At 53.0% G+C, this 19326-nt stretch overlaps 9 protein-coding genes across 9 annotated transcripts; 7 read left to right on the top strand and 2 right to left on the bottom strand.

Annotated features, from left to right (window-relative positions):
- Positions 1-45: 45 nt before the first annotated feature.
- On the top strand, positions 46-1760 carry J4E87_002159 (uncharacterized protein; the record flags this gene model as incomplete). The annotated part of the gene is made up of 3 exons (XM_049373798.1): positions 46-340; positions 388-1377; positions 1429-1760. The coding sequence occupies 3 exons, from the start codon at positions 46-48 to the stop codon at positions 1758-1760; spliced, it is 1617 nt and encodes a 538-aa protein (XP_049235938.1).
- Positions 1761-2027: 267 nt separating this feature from the next.
- Positions 2028-3595, top strand: J4E87_002158 (uncharacterized protein; the record flags this gene model as incomplete). The annotated part of the gene is made up of 5 exons (XM_049373797.1): positions 2028-2225; positions 2276-2307; positions 2358-2484; positions 2532-3036; positions 3090-3595. The coding sequence occupies 5 exons, from the start codon at positions 2028-2030 to the stop codon at positions 3593-3595; spliced, it is 1368 nt and encodes a 455-aa protein (XP_049235937.1).
- Positions 3596-4086: 491 nt separating this feature from the next.
- On the top strand, positions 4087-5123 carry J4E87_002157 (uncharacterized protein; the record flags this gene model as incomplete). The annotated part of the gene is made up of 3 exons (XM_049373796.1): positions 4087-4196; positions 4250-4420; positions 4469-5123. The coding sequence occupies 3 exons, from the start codon at positions 4087-4089 to the stop codon at positions 5121-5123; spliced, it is 936 nt and encodes a 311-aa protein (XP_049235936.1).
- Positions 5124-6419: 1296 nt separating this feature from the next.
- J4E87_002156 (uncharacterized protein) lies at positions 6420-9192 on the top strand (the record flags this gene model as incomplete). Its single annotated transcript, XM_049373795.1, has 4 exons — positions 6420-7655; positions 7705-7827; positions 7877-7927; positions 7978-9192. The coding sequence occupies 4 exons, from the start codon at positions 6420-6422 to the stop codon at positions 9190-9192; spliced, it is 2625 nt and encodes an 874-aa protein (XP_049235935.1).
- Positions 9193-9604: 412 nt separating this feature from the next.
- Positions 9605-11173, bottom strand: J4E87_002155 (uncharacterized protein; the record flags this gene model as incomplete). The annotated part of the gene is made up of 2 exons (XM_049373794.1): positions 9605-10393; positions 10445-11173. The coding sequence occupies 2 exons, from the start codon at positions 11171-11173 to the stop codon at positions 9605-9607; spliced, it is 1518 nt and encodes a 505-aa protein (XP_049235934.1).
- A 272-nt stretch (positions 11174-11445) lies between these two features.
- J4E87_002154 (uncharacterized protein) lies at positions 11446-13178 on the bottom strand (the record flags this gene model as incomplete). Its single annotated transcript, XM_049373793.1, has 3 exons — positions 11446-12248; positions 12309-12549; positions 12600-13178. 3 exons carry the CDS (start codon positions 13176-13178, stop codon positions 11446-11448), a joined length of 1623 nt encoding a protein of 540 aa, XP_049235933.1.
- Positions 13179-14062: 884 nt separating this feature from the next.
- On the top strand, positions 14063-14893 carry J4E87_002153 (uncharacterized protein; the record flags this gene model as incomplete). The annotated part of the gene is made up of 1 exon (XM_049373792.1): positions 14063-14893. One exon carries the CDS (start codon positions 14063-14065, stop codon positions 14891-14893), a length of 831 nt encoding a protein of 276 aa, XP_049235932.1.
- Positions 14894-16188: 1295 nt separating this feature from the next.
- J4E87_002152 (uncharacterized protein) lies at positions 16189-17747 on the top strand (the record flags this gene model as incomplete). Its single annotated transcript, XM_049373791.1, has 2 exons — positions 16189-16213; positions 16261-17747. 2 exons carry the CDS (start codon positions 16189-16191, stop codon positions 17745-17747), a joined length of 1512 nt encoding a protein of 503 aa, XP_049235931.1.
- Positions 17748-18485: 738 nt separating this feature from the next.
- Positions 18486-19253, top strand: J4E87_002151 (uncharacterized protein; the record flags this gene model as incomplete). The annotated part of the gene is made up of 1 exon (XM_049373790.1): positions 18486-19253. One exon carries the CDS (start codon positions 18486-18488, stop codon positions 19251-19253), a length of 768 nt encoding a protein of 255 aa, XP_049235930.1.
- Between the last annotated feature and the right edge of the window lie 73 nt (positions 19254-19326).

Raw genomic sequence — 19326 nt, 5'->3', positions numbered from 1 at the left:
GGTAAGCTAGATCACTCCTACAATCATCGTCATACGCTAAACACCATGCAAGACTTCAAAGAACGCCAGCTCGTCACCGACCCCCAGAAGGCGTTTCACTTCACCGATCTCCAAAGACTGAAGCCAACGCGTGCAAACGATCCTTACGACTACCAAGCAGGATGGGGAAATCGACACCAGTCTGAGGTCATTCCTGGCACTCTGCCCGTCGCTCAGAACAACCCTCAAGAAGTCCGGTTTGGACTTTACACCGAAGGCATTACATATTCAGCGTTCGCAGCTCCTCGTGCACACAACTTCAGTACCTATATGTACCGGTGTCGACCAGCGGCTGCTCACAGTATGTACTGCGGCACTTTCTCGCAAACATTGGCTAACATGTGACAGAGGGTTACATTCCGATCCAGACGAAGTCCAACATCACAAACTGCTTCTTGTCCATCAATCCCAAGGTTGAGACGCTCCCCGAACAAGCAGAATGGCGTCCGTTCCCACTGCCGAAAGACGATGAGAAGATTGACTTCGCGGATGGTTTGCATACTCTCTGCGGTAGCGGGGACCCAAACATCAAGGAGGGTCTTGCGCTATACGTGTACATGATCAATTCTAGTATGGAGCAGCGAGCGTTCTGCAATACCGACGGTGACTTCCTCATCTGTGCCCAACAGGGTAATCTAGATATCAAGACAGAGATGGGCAAGATTTTCCTACAGCCCGGTGAGATCTGTGTCATCCAGCGCGGCATCCGCTTCTGCCTCAATCTAGCCCCGGGCACGCCAGTGGCACGTGGCTACATCACAGAAGTATGGGGCTCTATGTGGGAGCTTCCTGATCTCGGCCCACTAGGCGGCCACGGTCTTGCCAATCCTCGCGATTTCCTCTACCCGGTAGCTGCTATCGACGATGATTTGCACGTCGATTGGCAGATTGTCAACAAGACGAACGGTCAGCTCGTGGCGATCCAACAAGACCACAGCCCTTTCGACCTTGTCGCTTGGCACGGCAATGTCGTACCTTACAAATACGATCTGACAAAGTTCTCGTCGCAGAACAGTACCTCCATCGACCACACTGATCCTTCGATCTTCACAGTGCTCACAGCCAAGTCCCGTGATCCCATGACACCGCTCGCGGACTTTCTCTGGTTCGGCCCAAGATGGGACGTTGCGACCAACACATTCCGGTTACCATACTTCCACCGCAATTCCGCGTCAGAGTTCCTTGCCTGTTTATACGGACAAGGTCTTGGACGAAGCGACGACTTCCAGCCCGGCGGTGGTAGTTTCGAGGGTGGCCACACGCCTCACGGAGGATTTCATGAGGGATACCAGCACGGCATGCGGATACATGAGAATCAACCCGAGAAGATATTGACTGGTAAGTTCATCCCATCGCCGAGTGGTTGTATGCATACTGACCGGTAACCAGACCAACTGACCATCATGGTCGAATCGAGCCGTCTGTTCCTCTTTACCGAGTACGCCCGTAAAGGCTGCGGAACAATCGAGACCCACGGTACGGATTACAAGGTCTGGGATGCTCTTCCGGACCGCTTCTCCGCCAACAAAAGAGCCCAGGAGTTGCTTGCCCGGATCAAAGACGACAAGATCGCTGAGAAGAAAAGACTTGCACCATACTACTTTGGTGGCTTTTCACACGGCGCAAACACCAGCGATACAGACGGTGTCCACGCGGAGGAGCTCAAGCAATATTTGAGCCCCGAGTCAAAGACCAACGGGACGAACGGCGTCCACGCATGATTGGGTCTCTATTTTCACGGTCTTGAGAGTTTGTAGGCGTTTTAGCGATGTAATTTTGCATTCTCCGATACTACATGTACACGATAATTCCAATTCCATACAATGAGCATCGCAAGCTTTGACATAGCGAACTAGAAACGTCTGTGCATTCACACTCCATGCCCTTTGCCGACCCCACAAGCGTCATGTGGGGCAGGAATCTCAAGAAGTCATGCTCGTGTTCTTTAACATGACTGTGTGTTGGCATGGCAGGTCTGGAGTAAGACCATGTCGTATTCTTTTGGAGCTGTCGCGAAAGCGGCTCAACGCGCGCACTTTCGACATGCGGCTAATCGGATCTCGAGTCGAACGTGGCAAATATGGAGGAGGAACATTGCGACGAAGAGTGATGTAAACAAGCAGATGGTTGAGAAACTTCCTTTGGCCGGCATCAAAGTACTGGATATGACGCGGGTGCTTGCAGGAGTATGTAAATGTTTCCCCGACGGAGGATCATGGTCGCTAACATCGAGTAGCCATACTGTACACAGATTCTTGGAGATTTGGGGTAAGCAATGAATGGAAACTTGAACATTACATATGCTGACGAGCATTCAGAGCGGACGTTATCAAAATCGAGCACCCTACAAGAGGCGACGACACGAGGTCCTGGGGTCCACCAGATGCGCCCTATATCGATGGCATCGAGCGTCAATTCCCTGGCGAAAGTGCATACTATCTTTCTGTAGGTTGCCGCACGGCTATGCTGTTCATACTGCTAACATTATGCAGGTGAATCGCAACAAGAAGTCGGTCGGGCTAGCTTTCAACAGCCCCACCGGTATCTCCATCCTCCATAGACTAGCCCAAGAGTGCGATGTCCTCGTCGAAAACTATCTCCCCGGATCACTCGCCAAGTACCAACTCGACTACGCGACGCTTGCGAAGCTCAATCCCTCCCTGATATACGCGTCTGTCACTGGCTATGGGCAAACTGGGCCATACCGCGACCGCGCGGGCTACGACGTGATGGTTGAGGCTGAGATGGGCTTGATGCATATCACCGGCGAGCGCGACGGGCCCCCAGTCAAGGTCGGCGTAGCGGTGACGGATATCATGACCGGGATGTACACTGCGATCGGCATACAAGCAGCGTTGTATTCGCGGAAAGAGACCGGCTTAGGTCAGTGGATCGACGCGAGTTTAAGCGACGTGCAGGTATCGGGTTTGGCAAACATCGCCAGCAGCGCGCTGGTGACAGGTAAGGGCGACAGCGGACGATGGGGGACTGCACATGGTAAGCGCATACATGAGTTCTGTGCCAGAATGGCGATGTTGACTCCACCACAGCAACAGTAGTACCCTACCGAGCCTACAAGACAAAAGACACCAACATCGCAGTCGGCGGGTGCAACGACCGCCTATACGGCATCCTCTGCGACAAGCTACAGCGTCCAGAATGGAAGACCGATCCCCGCTTCCTCACGAACGCACTACGCGTCAAGCATCGTACCGAGATCGACACGCTCGTAGAGGCCGAGCTCATGACCAAGACAACGCAGGAATGGTTGGAAATCTTCGAGGGTAGCGGCATGCCATACGCGGCTGTCAACGACATCAAGGGCACGGTCGAGCACGAGCACGTTCTTGCGCGTAATATGATCGAAGAGGTTGAGCACCCTGCAGTAGGCAAGGTGAAGCTTGTCAATCATCCGGTCAAATATTCGAGAGCAGAGCCGCGGATCAGGAGTCCGCCGCCGTTGTTGGGTCAGCATACGGATGAGATATTGAGGGACGTACTGGGGTACGACGAGGCCGGAATCAGAGAGCTGAGAGAAAAGAAGATAGTCGCATAGACAGTGGCGCAGTAGTCGCGTACCCAGTATTCCAAATTCCCATCGCGAAGACGCGTCCGAAAACAAACAACTAGAGTACCAAGCGCGAGCACACACGTCCTCACATGATTCAGACTCTTCATCTCCGAGGTCCGATTCTTCCGACGCATTGGGACGCAACTGTCCGAGAGTCAGCCACCGAAATTTCCTAAGCCGCGTGTCGATTGTCAGCAAAGTGACGTTTCGCGTAGGCCCCACATCTCACCGGAACGCCTGGCCCCACATGCGCCATCGCCATGCACCCCACAACGTCCTTCACGCGACACGCTCTTGGCCATATCGCGGGTGTATTGTGCCCTGCATGTGCCATGTGGCCTGGATATTGCAAGAGCCGTTCGTGTGGAATGATGGAGGTAGTGGGGGTGGGAGGCGTACTGGTAGTGTGGTGGAAGGGCTGTATGGTTGGTAACCGCGTACTGAACGCGTGAAAGTAGAGAGTACGTGTTTTCAACATGGCGGCTAAGAAGGTTACCGTTGGGAATGGCAACGATGCAGCACCACTGCCTTTCCGCTACCAATTTGCTGCCGGGGCTGTAGCTGGGATATCGGAGATCTTGGTAATGTGAGATTGTCTTGGTATCGGAGGTCGGAAGAGAGTGCTAAGAATGTAGATAGGTACCCGCTTGATGTAGTCAAAACACGAATTCAACTTCAGCATGGCAAAGTTGTCGACGGTGAAGGGTACAATGGTGTTCTGGACTGCTTCCGAAAGATCATTCGCAATGAAGGTGTATCAAGACTATATCGTGGCATCACTGCGCCTATACTGATGGAAGTGCCCAAGCGGTATGACCTGAGTTGACACCTTCCTCAATTGCGACTGATTGAAAACAGTGCTATCAAGTTCTCCGCAAACGACTCCTTCACGCAGTTCTATCAACGCCTCTTCTCAGCCCCAACCCTGACCCAACCTCTCGCCATCCTCACCGGTGCCAGCGCTGGCGCAACCGAGTCTCTTGTTGTCGTTCCCTTCGAGCTCCTCAAGATCCGACTTCAGGACAAGACCTCCGCGTCACGGTACAATGGGCTGCTCGACTGTCTTGTTAAGGTCGTCCGTCAAGAAGGTCCATTGGCATTATACAACGGCTTCGAAGCTACTCTGTGGCGACATATTGTATGGAATGCTGGGTACTTTGGCTGCATCTTCCAGGTACGGGCTCAGCTGCCTTCCCCGGCAACCTCGAGCAATCCAAGAAGGCAGAAGATGGGGAACGACCTCATAGCAGGGTTCGTAGGCGGTGTTGTAGGGACGACGTTCAACACACCACTGGATGTTGTCAAGAGTCGTATACAGAGCGTTGCCAAGACGCCTTGTGTAAGACAAAAGTACGCTTGGGCGTGGCCAAGCTTGGGGGTTGTTGCGAGGGAAGAAGGGTTCAGAGCGTTGTACAAGGGCTATGTGGCGAAGATCTTAAGGTTTGGACCTGGTGGTGGCGTATTGTTGGTGGTGTATTCCGCAGTGTTGGACATGTTCGCCAAGGTGGCATAGACATCCTCGTGTTCTGAAAATGGAAGTATCGGTGCCAATGATCTCCGACTTTCCGTTCGGTTCAAGATGATGTGCTTCGCTTGCCTATTTTTGACATTGATATCGGAGGTTCCAATACACCGCCGAAGGCAGAGAGTATCAGACCATGGCCAACTGCATGCCCCTGCGTATTGACCAAACATTCAATACTATACAGCTTCACAATCTCGTCGAGCTAGGCAAAGACATGTCACAAACTTGCTAGCACCTGCCGCTGTGCTTGTAGCGATTCAGTGTCGATTAGCTGATTACTTATCTGAGACGCCATTGTCTGATGTGCGACCCTCTAGCGGAAGATTGACGCAACGAAACGCAGCTAGCCGATATCCAAAGTAGCAATTGATTGATTCTACGCACCAGATCAAGCAGAGCTAGCCACCTTAATGAGGCGAATGAGACAGTGGATGATTCCAACAACGGTCAGCAGTCAGGGGAGGCCCCACTAGCGTACGCCTCATAGTCCCACATGCGAGTCGATCCGGGGTTGGTGTAGGACGAAATCCTTCGAGAAGTCTGGTAATTTGAGGGCGATTCAAAGGATCATTTACCTCGTCATCCAACGGCCGTGATAAGGCACGGAGCGATCGGTGGTGCTAGGAGCTGGTACGGTGTTTGGCGATCAGATGAGGGTCCCGAGCGCCGGAGGTATCTCCAAGCGGCGACTATGGACCACCAACGTAAGGATCAGCTGTAGTCTTCGGATGCGCAGATGTGCGCGCGGCGCAATCTGCAGCAGCAGGATTGCAGGTTTATATGCATTTTGTAGATGAGTTGAGATGAGCCTATAATGCTTAGGCCGAGTCATGGTCTTGCTTTCCCCCGCAGCCGCGATCGCTTGGCGACCGACAGCACCTGCAGACTCCGGCCTGCGAAGGGTCCTCCGATCCTCAGCCAACACATCAAATCTTTGCGACGAGCGACATGGCGTTAAAGCAGTGCAGCATGTGCGATCGCACATTCACCAAGTGTACGTGGCTGCCGAACGCGTGTAGAAAGTGTACTGACCCCGATTCCAGTAGAGCACGTGAAGCGGCACGAGCGGTCCCGTTCGTCCATCTCAGACCTCCATCATCAGCAGTGAGCTAAACACCATCTCAGACACACGAGAGCGCCCCTATGAGTGCCCGACATGCAAAAAGCACTTCTCGCGCAGGTGAGGCCCCCAATGAAAAACCTCCGTACTAGCGTCCAACCTCTTCATATAGCGATGTCCTGTTTCGGCACTGCAAAGGCCATGCGCAGAATGCGATGAACCGGATGAAGAGTAATGAACAACAAAACACCAACGACCAGCAAGAGTTCCGACACAACTCCATGGACGAGAATCAAACATCACGACCATCTGCCTCACGGAACGTAAACGGCCCGACTCCAGCAGCAACACCATTGATCCGCGAAGACTCCAACTTCTCGCCCATGTCCAGGAGGAGAGAATCGCAAATACCGCAGATAAATGTGAATAACCACTACAATGCGCATCTATCACCCCCCACGGATGGCCGTCATTCTTCATCGCGGTTACAACCGCCCTCACCCGGTGAGGACCGGATCGAAGCGCTGATCAACGCGGCCCAACATCTCGAGCCTGGAGCAGACACACCATGGCGGTCACCATCGCCTATGATTATCGCGCGTGCCGAAAATGTCCAGGTGTCAAATCGAAATCCCCATGAGAGTATGGGTCCACCTATCGACCCAGCTATGGAAGCGCTCTCGTTCTCGCCAGCCGGCCATGTCTCAAGTTTGGACCAGTGGGCTTTCGAACTCGTTCAAAGCAACAACCCAGTCCCCAATCGCACTCCCGCTGATGCGTTACAAACGTGGCTGTTTCCGCTCGAGGGCGATATGAACACTCCCCAAGGATCGCATCACCTCGGCGTGGAAGGCTTTTTCGAGCACGGAGCATTCCAAGCACTCCCAGAAAACCAGGCCAGTCCATCGGGCAGCAGTGTTTCAATAGCAAGCAGAGTGCCGCGAGAACGATTCCAGCGAGTCCAAAGTTGTTGGCCCTCCCGAAATCGCAAGTCCTCCCGGCTTATGCCCGATCTGTGGCAAAACCTTGTAGCATGTGAATGTACCAACATACTGTCGGAGGTCGGCTCTGGAGCAATGGAGACGCCTATGAGTGAAAGAGAGCGGCGTAACTCGCGATGGGGATTGGACGAGGAGTGCAGAGGCAGACTTCAAAGCGCCTTGCACAACTTACCGGCATCTAATCCACCAAGATCTGAATCATATGGCGATACTGCATCTTCGAGCGGGGATGCCGCAGGAAGTCCGAGCATCGAAGGTGTACAGTTTCCCCCTGCCGAGATCTTGGACATCGCTCTAGAGATGTATCTCTACTACTTCCACCCGACCCTTCCGATTATCCACATTCCGACGTTCTCTGCAAAGAATGCGCCACGGCCATTACTACTTTGCATGTGTCTCATCGGCCTGAGCATTCTTGGTACCGCAGGTGCAGCCAAGTTTGTCACTCGCACATTCCCGGTAAGCAACGCGATAGCTGTATATCTCACATATACTGACCCTTAATAAGGCTGTGTTACAACTCGCGTTGGCCGAGCTACAGACCCTTCCAACAACAGATCATCCGCCACATCGGCAGATGCGGATCATTGCCACTAGCTTGCTAGCCTTGAATCTAGCGTCTATCACCGGAGTAGGTAGTAATCATTGATCATGCAAGTCATGAGCTAACGTTCACGCAGCGGAAAAGCCGTATTGCGCAAGCCGAGAAGATGTATGCAGAGCTTATCGGGGTATGTAGCCGCTTGTACTACGCTTTCGTACATCAGACTGACTTTCGTAGTTCGCGCAAAGCCAAGGTCTCTTCTCCGCCAACGAGGGCGTGAAGATAGATCCTCTCTTGGATGAGATGATCGACATTGACTCAAAGTGGAAGGCTTGGTCAAAGGTCGAATGCAGTAAACGCATCATCTTTGGTCTTATCGAAGCAGACTGCTGGTGGGCAGGCTACCTCTCCACAGCTCCAATGATCCGCCCCGAAACAGTCCAGATTCTGCCGCCCTCGGATTATTCGCTCTACCACGTCAACAGTGCGGCGAAGTGGTTCCATCTCGTGCAGCGCGGTGCGAGGATACACTCACAGAGGATAACACCATCGTTCCATCCGACCCCAGGCCTCAAGCTCGACGCATCAAGCTTCCGATCATTACTAACTCTCCTCTTACTACGCATCTACGAGAGCAATGACAGACTTGCTCCCGCGACAGGAAATCAGAAGCAGCTTGAGCCCTGGCGGATATACGCCGAGGATGCCCGGAGTCGAGACATTCTTCCCTTGCTGGTGAACCTCTCCGGCTCTTCAATAGACGCACTTCGCACTGCGGATCTGAACTCTGCCGTCCTTTGGCACGCCTCCTGTATGGTGCTCGGTGCAAATATACGCTACTTCGAACTCGCAGCAGGACGTTCCGGTCCGGAGCCTGCCGTTAACGCTCTAGAAGACATCTCGATGTGGTGCCAAACACCAAGCGCAAGAAGGAGCGTATTGCACGCTGCACATATATACAAGCTGCTCTTCGACCGCAAAGTCAGCGACATCGTCAACCCTCACAGCGTGGTAGCGCTGTTCCACGCCGCCCTCGTCCTGGGCCTGTACATCTTCGCTCTTCCACCAACCGACAATAGGCCCATGAGCGACTCTTGCATTGAGCTTCTCGACCTTGTAGACTGGATCTCCGTCGGCCAACTCGGTTTCATCGATACCCCACAATCGCCCATAGGATTCGGCGACGCCACCCAAGTCGTCAACTTCATACACCGCGGCGGCAGCTTCAGCATAACAGGAATCGCACTGGAAGGCGGTTATCTTGCTGCTCGCCGTACTCTGCTACATTGTTCAGACCTCATGGAGGGCATGGGTCGGTGGAAGAGCAGGACGTTCAGCCAGATACTACACATCATGAGCGACGATCTAACGGATTACGACGGTCGCGGCAACGACGATGGGGACGATGAGATTGAGGGTGATGGGGAAGAGGGCGAAAGGAATTCCCGGTGACGGTTAGCGTCCTCTTCTCAGCAGTGTCTTTCAATTACTCAATTGCAAGGCCTGTGGGGAAGAGGATGATGGAGATGACCGAAAAAGAAAAGATCTATTGGTGGTCTTTGATTGTGATCAGAGCTAGTTCGGCACGCTTCAACAGCGTGGTATAGAACAGTACGGAGGGTTTGTTGGTCCAGGAAGGTGTATACGATTTGCATTGGGTGGCGTTGAGTCGCATAGTAACGGTGTTGCACAGCGACAGGCAGAGTTAGGATGCGGATCCGAGGTCTCGAAAAAGCAGTCTTTTCCTCATGGCCATCTACTTAATATATCATACTTCATTCCAATCATGCAACGCGCCATTTCTCCTAGTGATCCCTTTCTCTGGGAACACAGTAATAGTATTGCACTGGAGCCCAGTCCCACTCTAGACCTTTAGCCCAGTTAGCTTCTCGATGAGCATATCGAATGCTTTGCTACTGCAGTCAACGATTGATGCAGCAGTAGCCCAGAAGACAGCCGCTGGTATCATGCTGATGACAGTGATGAAAGTAGGGTATCGCGGGAGACCGGCGATCTGCTGCTGTTCTGGGTCAGATGTACTATCTGACTCCTCAACATCGGCGTCATTCTCCTCGTCCTGCTCGATAAGCAGGTTTGGCCGACGTGGTGAAGGCAGTCTGGACTGCGGGCGTTGTAGGTCGATCCATTCTTCAATCTCGGAATCCGCGGTATCAGATGCGCTTTGGAGAAACAAGGTATTATCTCTGGCTCTCACGGGAGTTGCGCACATGATCAAGTCGCCAGCTGGTCCGCCCTCCATGACAGTCTCTATCGGTGCAAGATCCATGTCCCTAAATCGATTTAGATTCATGAGCTCCCTCTGCTCCGCCGCTTCCTCCTCTTCCACTCTAGCCTCCCGTGCTAGGTCGACAATTTCTGTCGGCGAAGAGGCACTACGGCGACTCTTGTGCGGCGTCCTGTCTTTGACTTGGTGAGAATCAAAGTAACCGGGAGTGTTCGCTGAAGGCGTGTCTGGTGTAGTAGCTGGAGGCGCAAAGTCGATGTGTCTGCCGTTGGGAGTTTGAACGACGGCACGTGCAGGGGAAGGGAAGGCGATGAACGAGGTTGACACTGGTAGTGCATCTTCAGACGCACGGCGGACGTTTCGAGGTGAGATGCGCGCTCGAGGTCGGTCGCTGTGGGCTTCAAGGGACTGTTAAATTTTCAGTATACGTCGATCAAGCTCTCCATGGTAGACACTCACACTAAGCGCATTGACGGCCACCTGTTCGTCTTCCACTGGGTGCATCCCAATATCTTCTTGGAGATTCTTGAGAGCACTGCCCCCATCGATAGCTAACGTCTGGCTTGACACACCGTGGTTTAGCGCGTCGGTGTCAAAGACGCCGTCTGTTGCAGCAATCGCTGATGCGCGTTCTTGCTGGCGACATTGCTCCTTCAAGTCTTTTTCGATCGAAGCGCGACGAAGCTGCAGCTTGCCAGGCTCATCAGGCGTGGACTTATCGTGAGCATAGAACCTGCTGTAGTCCTGAACAGGCGCAGGTGGCGCAATCTTACCAGGAAGATTCATAACATCCTCGATTGTGTCTCCGGCTTCCTTTCCGTCTACACCAAAAGCGTCTTCACCATCGCTCAGTTCCATGCTGTCATCCTCATCCTCGTAGCCTTCCTCTCGTTCATCGCAAGAATCGAACACCTTCTCCTTCTGGGCGACCCGCTCTCCCGCGAGGCTACCAGTAGGTGTCGCAGTGAGATTGAGCTTCCTTGCGGGTGTTTCGTCAAAGTATGACGTTGCGGAGAGAGGTGAAGGGCTGCGTACGTCATGGAGAATCTTTTGGAGGGTGCGACAGTCGGCTGGGGAAAAGTTGGAACCCCGTGAGTTGGTGGGTGTTGAGCGTGAGCTCATATTGTCGTCCCCTTGCAGAGATTGGCTATCGTCTAGTGAGGTTGGTCGAGGTGGCGTGGAAGGCATCACGGTCGGTGGTGGCCGCGGATCATCTTGGGTCTTGTTGTTTGGTGACGACATGATAAACACGTGGAATAATGCCTCCCTGGTTGAGGTAGTCGCGATCAAATGGAAGGCGACGGCGAGGTAGGAACGAGGCGTGGGACGGGAGAGTGCTGGCCTAAGTGGACACGACAAACAACGAACAAGCGCGATGACGAAATCAGGACAGGGCAAGCACGTCTGAACAAAGTTGGGATAAGTAATAACAGGCGCACGCGACAGCCAGATCAGCATGCCTACGACTTTACACCTTCCTCACCAACACGTACACCCCTCAATACGTATCCATCCCTCCTAGCTTCAGCAGCCTCTCTCACAATCGTCTCTTCGGTCTCCTCACTGCGCGCCTTCCATCTCACCATGTACGGCTTCGCCATGGTCGTGCTTCCGACAGCATCAAACGCTTCATCGCTGGTATCTACCTGCACTTCATTTCCCTGTTGATCTATCGGCGGCAAGATGTCGAAAGCCCATAACAGCTTGGCTAACACGATGAACATGCTATTCTCGGCCAGATGCACGCCCGAGCAGATCCTGCGGCCCGCACCAAAGGCCCAATGATCGCGGCTTGCAGCTGGTCCGGCTGCATAGTGTCCACTTCCATGAGGGTGGTTTAGATAGCGCTCGGGCTTGAAGCTATGAGGGTCCTCGAACACGTTGGAGTCGTAGTGTATCGGGTATTGTTGTAGACATACGACTGACTTCGCGGGTATGTGGATGCCTTTGTAGGTTATAGGCGCAGTCGTGTAATGTGGTGTACCGATGTTAGTGACGGGGCGTAAGCGTAGAGTCTCTTTCACGATGGCACGGATAAAGGGCAGCCCCGGTTCGTCTTCAAATGTTGGTGACCGAGAAGTTGGAATGACACCTCTGATTTCGTCGATTGCTCTCTGTCGTGCGTCCGGGTTCGCGTTGAGGTAGAGAATAGCAGTGTTGAGTGCCGCGGATGTTGTCTCACTGCCCGCTTCGATCATGCTACCAGCTAAGAACGCCGCCTGCAGTTCACTGATACCTTGCTTCTCGTAATCGCTCTCGATGACTACAGGTGTAAGGGGTCAGGATATATCTCACATGAAGTTCTCATAGCGACATCACTTACATTGCTTGACGAAGCATTCCGGGGCCTGTTTGGTCTCCATCTGAGTCTTGAGTGTACTCCAGAAAGACATCCACAAATTGGCTTGTTTGTCAAAGTAGGGTTTGACGCCCTTACGCCACCATTGTAGTTGCGGGGGTAGCTTGCCGAGAAACGGAAGCGTGTCTGCTAGGTACGTCCCTGGTTTCGCGATCGTGGAGAAGTCGTTCATTATGTCATAAATGCCGTGCACTTCGTCGCAATCCTGCCACATGTCAGCATTGATATTCTCATTTGCTCAAAAGCGCTACTCACCCATTCTGGAATGCGTCTCCCATACGTGCTAGTCATGATGACGCTCACAGTGTATCTTCGGATGGCCTTGTAGCTAACTCCATTCCCTTTCGCTGCATCTGCACCCTTCAGTATCTCTTCAAGCAACATCTTCGCCTCAAAATCCTGACTGGGCTTGAACGTCGCACTGACAGCAGGTGTCAAAAGCTTATGACTGATGCCTCTCAGCTTCCGCCATTCCGGTCCATATTCCATAAACAGGAATCGCATGCCACCACCAAGTGCATCACCAGATACCGGCAACGGCGTTCGAGAGCTTGTATGCGCAGATTGTTTATCCAGAATCTCCTTGCATGCTTCGGGAGAACAAATCATGTACCAGTCGTTCCAGCCCAGACGGATTTTGTACACCTCGCCATACTCGCGAGCCCACGCAGTGATTTGCTGGTGCGGTTGCTGGCCTAATTGGTGTGCATTCCCGAGAACCGGAAGGCCAGCAGGACCTGGTGCGACTTTCGTTCCGGTTGGTGGTCTGTTGTTGTATCGCGTGTACAGTATAAAGCCCAAAACGGATAACAGGAGTAAAGTGATGGTGTACATGTGGGGCTACTTGGAGACGATACCGCTCGTGGAGTATTCAGAAGGAAACTTGAACAAAAGTATCTAGATAGGAGCGAATTTTGCGTCTAACAATCCGCCTATCTTAATGATCTGACATGCGCGGACATGCCCATAGTATATCAACGTATCGCGAAGCGTAGAGTGCTTGATGCACCGTCATGCAGGTTCCCCACATGTTCGGGTGGATGAATCCTACCTAGGTACCCTTTGCGTACGTAAAGCGGGAGAGGGGAATGCGGAGTAGGTGCTGGAGCTATGCTGGTGAGCTTGTTTGGACATGTACGTTACTCCAACTTCTGACGTATTCGGTCCGTGTACACCTGGGCAAGACTTCGAGTTTGGTGTTGGGGAAGGTCTCGTAGCGCGTACTTCCAAGATTGCGCGCCGACGCAAGCTCGGCCGATGTCCGTCGCGTCACCCTCATCACCAAGGACACATCGCGTACTGCTAACTTTGTCTGCACACTACCTCCATTGCGATGACATGCGCAGGATGATTAGATTGTCTCGGGTAATCAGAGTGCGCGACGAAGGCCGAGCGATCCCAGATCCGGAATTCTGGCAGTCGTTTAGTCAGCCGTCCCTGTCGGCTCTTCGTAGCCACCGAGCGCATCCATCGTTCCTCCAGGCAGCCAGAGAATCGTGATTCAGGCGCGCAACAAGCTCACGAGGCGCGTCATAGAGTCCATTCAGCTCTACGTATAAAGGCTTGCGCGCATAATCTCATGACTGACATCGTAGGATATGCTTACTCGTCTCACAGCTCGCACGCCTTTGCGCTTCCTCACATCCAGCCTGTATCTGTCCAGTCTGCGCCCGTCGAACCTCCAATCGTGGAACGTCCCGAACACATTACCGCGCACGATGTCTACCTCTACGTTCACCCTCGACTCTACAATCTTCAACAAGACACTATACAAAAAGATAACAGACATATGGTTCCCTGGCGTCGACACCAGCGGCAAGGAGTTTGACATGAGCATCGCGAAGCGCTGGTTCGCAGGCAGTCCCGAAGAGCGACTTGCCCTCGACGGCCAATGTAGAGATGTTTGCGGCAAAGCCCTGGAGGCTATTGGCCCAGAAAGGTTCCCAGAAGCGAATGCGCAACCTTTCCTGGACGAGATTGCGCGCGTCGCGGAGGAAGAGAACAAGGCAGATGGCGCGACAGGAGAAGACGCTGTCTGGACAGCACTGAGCTTCGCACTCCTGTTAGACCAGATGCCGCGGAATATCTACCGCACAGACGAAGGGCTGCGCCTAGTGTATGGGCATTACGATCGCATGGGCGATGCGCTCGTCCGCAAACTTCTATCCCCCTTATCGCCCATTGGCCGCCCCGACAAACATCCTGCGCTCCGTTTCTCTGCCGCGCATAGGACCTGGTTCTACATGCCGCTCATGCATTCTGAAGACCTGTCCGCCCACGATCTCGCCGAGGAGATAATAGCGGAGTTCGCGCAAGAACTCGAGGGGTTGGACGGGTACAATGGCACGAAGATGTTGATTGAGAACTACCAGAAAGCTGCGAAGGAACACAGGGATCCAGTGGAGCGGTTTGGTAGGTATCCGCATCGAAATGCTGCCTTGGGTAGGGCTAGTACAGAGGAGGAGAGGAGGTTTATGGAGGAGGGCGGCGCAACATTTGGGGTTGCGCAAAATCAGGGGGGTGACACCGCGAAGTCGAATGGAACGTAGATAGAGTAGATGCCGAACTACTGCTATCCTCGTCATGGCCTTCCAATGTGTGAGTGTACGTGTTCAAACTTCCTTAGATTGATGTGCTAGTAGTGCAACATAGACGTAACACTAGATTATAATCGCAGTGCAGGCATTCTCTTTGTCACGAGATAGAGTATGACATCGCTGCGCACCAAACATATCAAGTCTTGACACGTTACCGTACAACTAAGTTGATTTGCTTGACGGGAGCATGTGTATCTGTCAACACACCGCTCTAAACATCTAACTAGTCTACCTAATAATGCAAAAATAGTTTCTGCTGCCATTCCTGATCCTTCTGGCACTACCGAATAGTGCAGAAGAGCAAAAAAGATGGGTCTTACCGCGACTCGAACGCGGGGCCTCTCGCAAGCTGTGCTTGGGTTTACCCCTGGAACTTGTTAGGATGGGAAGGCAGCTAGTTGATTCTGAGTCGACTTACTAAGCGAGAATCATACCACTAGCTGTTGTATGTCAGAATTTGTTGGTCGGAAGTCGAATGCGTTGTACATACACCATAAGACCAATTTTGTGCTGTTGCAGCTGTTGATGGAGGGATGGCCAATTAGTCACAATATAATCTGAGTGCAAATGGTTTGGCCGCGCCCCGTTGCCCCGCTCTGCATCAACAACCCACAGCAATTATGAAGTAATTGGTTAAGTCACGGTGGAGCTACGGCTCAGTGTTGAGCGGCTGAGTTCCCACATGTGGGGACCACAACACGAACACGAACGATGGAGGGGTAATCTGACTAGCTTACGATGGTAGAGACGATGCACACTGATAGTCCTAGAGTGATCTGACCATTGGTTGTTGAGATAGTCGGAAGCTCAAGTAACCTCGGGTTGTAAGCTTGACGTGGTACTCTTATACACAATATCCTTTTTGCCACTCCAAACAAGCAGCACACTAAGTTCAATCAACGATGCGTACAACAAGATACAACAGCCTGGAGATTCACAGGGTAATACCAGGGTAACATTGCATACGAAAAAATATTCCCAGGCGCATGCATTTTATCGAGATTCAGCACTGGCGATAACAATGGTAATGCAAGGGTATTCAAAGTACGATTGTCGCAGCGGATGCGCTATCGCAAGGGTCGCTGCATCTTCGCCTCGACATCATGGACGCGCTCCTCGGAATCTTGGAAGCGCGCGTACCTTCCAGCACCTCCGTCTACGCCGCATCAACGTCGCAACATCAAACTCCGATGGCGACCACGGCTTTACCTCCACCTTTGCACACGTTGGAAAAGTCATAATCCACCATGGTGCGGTTGCTGGTTCCTGAAGGTGAGTTACGCGACCAGGCCCAGCTCCAGTATTCTAACATAGTCCAGGCGAGAGTCAGCATGCCATCACCGGGAGACCACCTGGCGCAATCGCCACACAACGCGATCTGATCGCATCGCCATGGAGGTCCTCAATCGCCGCTGCAGCCGTTACTGGCGGCTTCGCCCTTGTTGGCCGCTCACGACCTGGCGTGTTCCTCAAGTCCGCCGCCTTGATCAGTGCCGTAGACCTCACATTTACCGCATCGGGAATCTATGGGCGACATGAACTGCACCGGGGCGTCTTCAAGATGGAAGGGATACAGCCCAAGCCGGGGAAGTTATGGGAACGGACAAAGCACTGGACGTGGGAAGATGCGACACTTGGGGGAGGAGTGGTGGGCGCATTTTTGGCACTGAACCCGCGTGCCCTACCCGGCGTCTACGGCTTCGCGCGATTCTTCGGAGCGGCTACAGTTGGGTGTGCGCTCGGCTACAAGGCCGGACAATTCTACATCGTTCGCCTGCCCCCACAACTCCTACAGCTCTTCGATTACTCGATAACCGCAAACCGGGCACGAGAGTATGAAAAGTTGCAGGAGAACGAAAAGGCCAAATCGTCCCTTTCTCGAATCGGCAAACTTGCGCTCTGGTACCACACGTCTCAGACGATGACTATTCTTCGGAGTCCTCTACAACTCGGCGGTATCGGAGGGATAGGAGGATCTAGCGGTAGTCCTGGTGGTCAGCAGTCACCGCATGGTAGCCCGCTACATGCATTGAAGGCTGAGATGGACAAAGAGACTGTCTTCCAGACCGAGTTCAAGGAGGGCGAACTTGCAGGACCCGATGTAGAGAACGGCTACCGCGCGTACAAAGACAACCTCAAGTCAAGAGATGCAAGCAAAATACAAGACTGGTTGGAGCAAGTTCGGGAGCTCAAGAACAAGATCGGTTCGGAATGGCAATACGTCTGGGGATGCCTTGGGCAGAAAGAAGACGAGTTTTATCAGCATGCAGAGGAAGATGGAGAGAAGGATCTGCTCCGACGGGAAATCCAGCTGCTGAACAACATGGCCGCTGATATAGTTACCCGATGTGCAATCCTCGAGTACCACGAACGCGATGCCCTAAAGCAACTACGGCAAATCGAGCAAACAGGATCAAGCGTCGAGTCCGACGCAACATCCCAATCCATCACGGTGCCGTACGAATTTCCACACGATTCAGCCGAGGTTGCTCAGAGCAACCACCGTGGCCCACGCATCGCCACCGAGCGAATCCGCACAACCTGGTCAAGACAAAAAGAGTTGTTGCGACACTTCGACCACGCTGCCGCCCGTGCCAGTGAGATATCCGAAGCCGATAGCGGTTTCCACGTCGCTGAGCACCTAAAGCGTCTGAAAGAGGATGCTGATCAGATGCGGAAGAACGTCGAAGCCACTGGGCGTCTGCTGCGACGGTTTGAGGATCGGGTGCGTGAGGCTGATGAGGAGGCGAAAGAAAAGCCTCGCCAAAGCGGAGTTGGTTCGGATGGTGAGCAGAAACCTACTTGAGATGGATGTTTGTCGCGCTTGGGTATACTCTGCCTTTGTCATGAGCCAACTCGTTGAAGCCAGGCGTTATAGGTTGCTCGGTCAGATACCTTGCAAGGACTGATATCATGAGACTATTGGCCTGTAGGTATGCATGCCTTGCTTGAATACGGCGAGTAATGAACTATCAACCACGTCGCGAAGTCAGCCCGATGGCTCGAATACATCCGCGAACATACATAGCTAGAATAGCACAACAAGCCGTGTGGGCTGCGATACCTAGGCAGTAACGATGCTCTCTACGCAAATCCGTGGCGTTGTCTGTGGATGATCCTGTCAGTGTCGTTGAGACACTAGAAGGGGCTGCTCTTATTGCAAGAGACGCAGTCTATCCCTGGGGTACATTAATCAAGTCGAAGCACTTTGGAAGCTACTCTTGTAGTCAGCTTCCTGTGTATGGTAAAATATTCAAAAGATCCAGACGGCCAGGTTTCACCTAGGCCGCGTGCAGACTATGACTCGAATTGTTCATAGTGCACGAAATGCCGTACAAAGCTCCTTGAACGTATCTAGTGCATATTCATCGGCATTCCTCAATATCGCCGTGGGTGAGAGACGGCGACGGATGACGTAACCATTCGGAACTCAACGCGGAAATCTCTCGCCTCTGCGCTTCTAGAAGACTCACTCTGACCACGAAACTCACCACCGCATCGCGTATCCTAATCACCATCCTATACACCTCCTAATATCTCCATAATGCGCTCCGTACGTTCATCTGCAGCGCGCAGAATCCGCGCATCCCTCACCGAAACCACCACCACTTCGCCATTCCGCACGCGACCACGCGCAACACCGTGCATGCTCTGCGCACATCGCATGCCGCCCCAGACGATATCACGTCGATTCCAATCTTCATCTTCCAGCTCCAATAAAGTCGAAAAGCCATTCGAGACACAGCAATCCTCCACAGCGCAATCCTCCCAAGTTCCACAAACACACTACTCCTTCTTCCCCAACTCCTTGCCATCCGGCCCGCCCCCAGAAGGCCCCTTCGCCATCGACCTCTCCGCTCTCAAGAAGGAATTCCTCCAACTACAAGCCCGCGCCCACCCCGATCTACATCCACAAGCCGACAAGAAGCGCGCCGAAGCCCTCTCATCACGCATCAACGAGGCCTACAAAACACTCCAGAACCCGCTGTTAAGAGCGCAATACCTGCTATCCTTACGCGGAATAGAGGTCGCAGAAGATGAGACAGCGAAGGTAGAAGACCCGGAGCTGTTGATGGAGGTCTTGGACGCCAGAGAGAGCATAGAAGAGGCAGAAAATGAAGAAGATCTGGTGGAGATGCGGGAGCGAAATGAAGAGAGGATAGCGGAGAGTACGGAGATAATTGACAAGGCATTCAAGAGGGACGATTTAGAGGCTGCGAAGAGCGAGGCGGTCAAGTTAAGGTATTGGGTCAATATCAAAGAGAGCATTGAGAATTGGGAGAAGGGGGCGCCGGTTGTGCTGCAACATTAGATGTGTGGTGGAAGGTTGGGAGGCTCTTGTACGATATTACAACTCGAAATGCCGAAGCTATACAGCCATCCAT

This window comes from Alternaria ethzedia, assembly GCF_023757985.1.
Source record: "Alternaria ethzedia strain BMP 0044 chromosome Unknown scaffold_4, whole genome shotgun sequence".
Classification (NCBI taxonomy): Eukaryota; Fungi; Ascomycota; class Dothideomycetes; order Pleosporales; family Pleosporaceae; genus Alternaria; species Alternaria ethzedia.
This window is presented reverse-complemented; position numbering and strand designations above follow the sequence as displayed.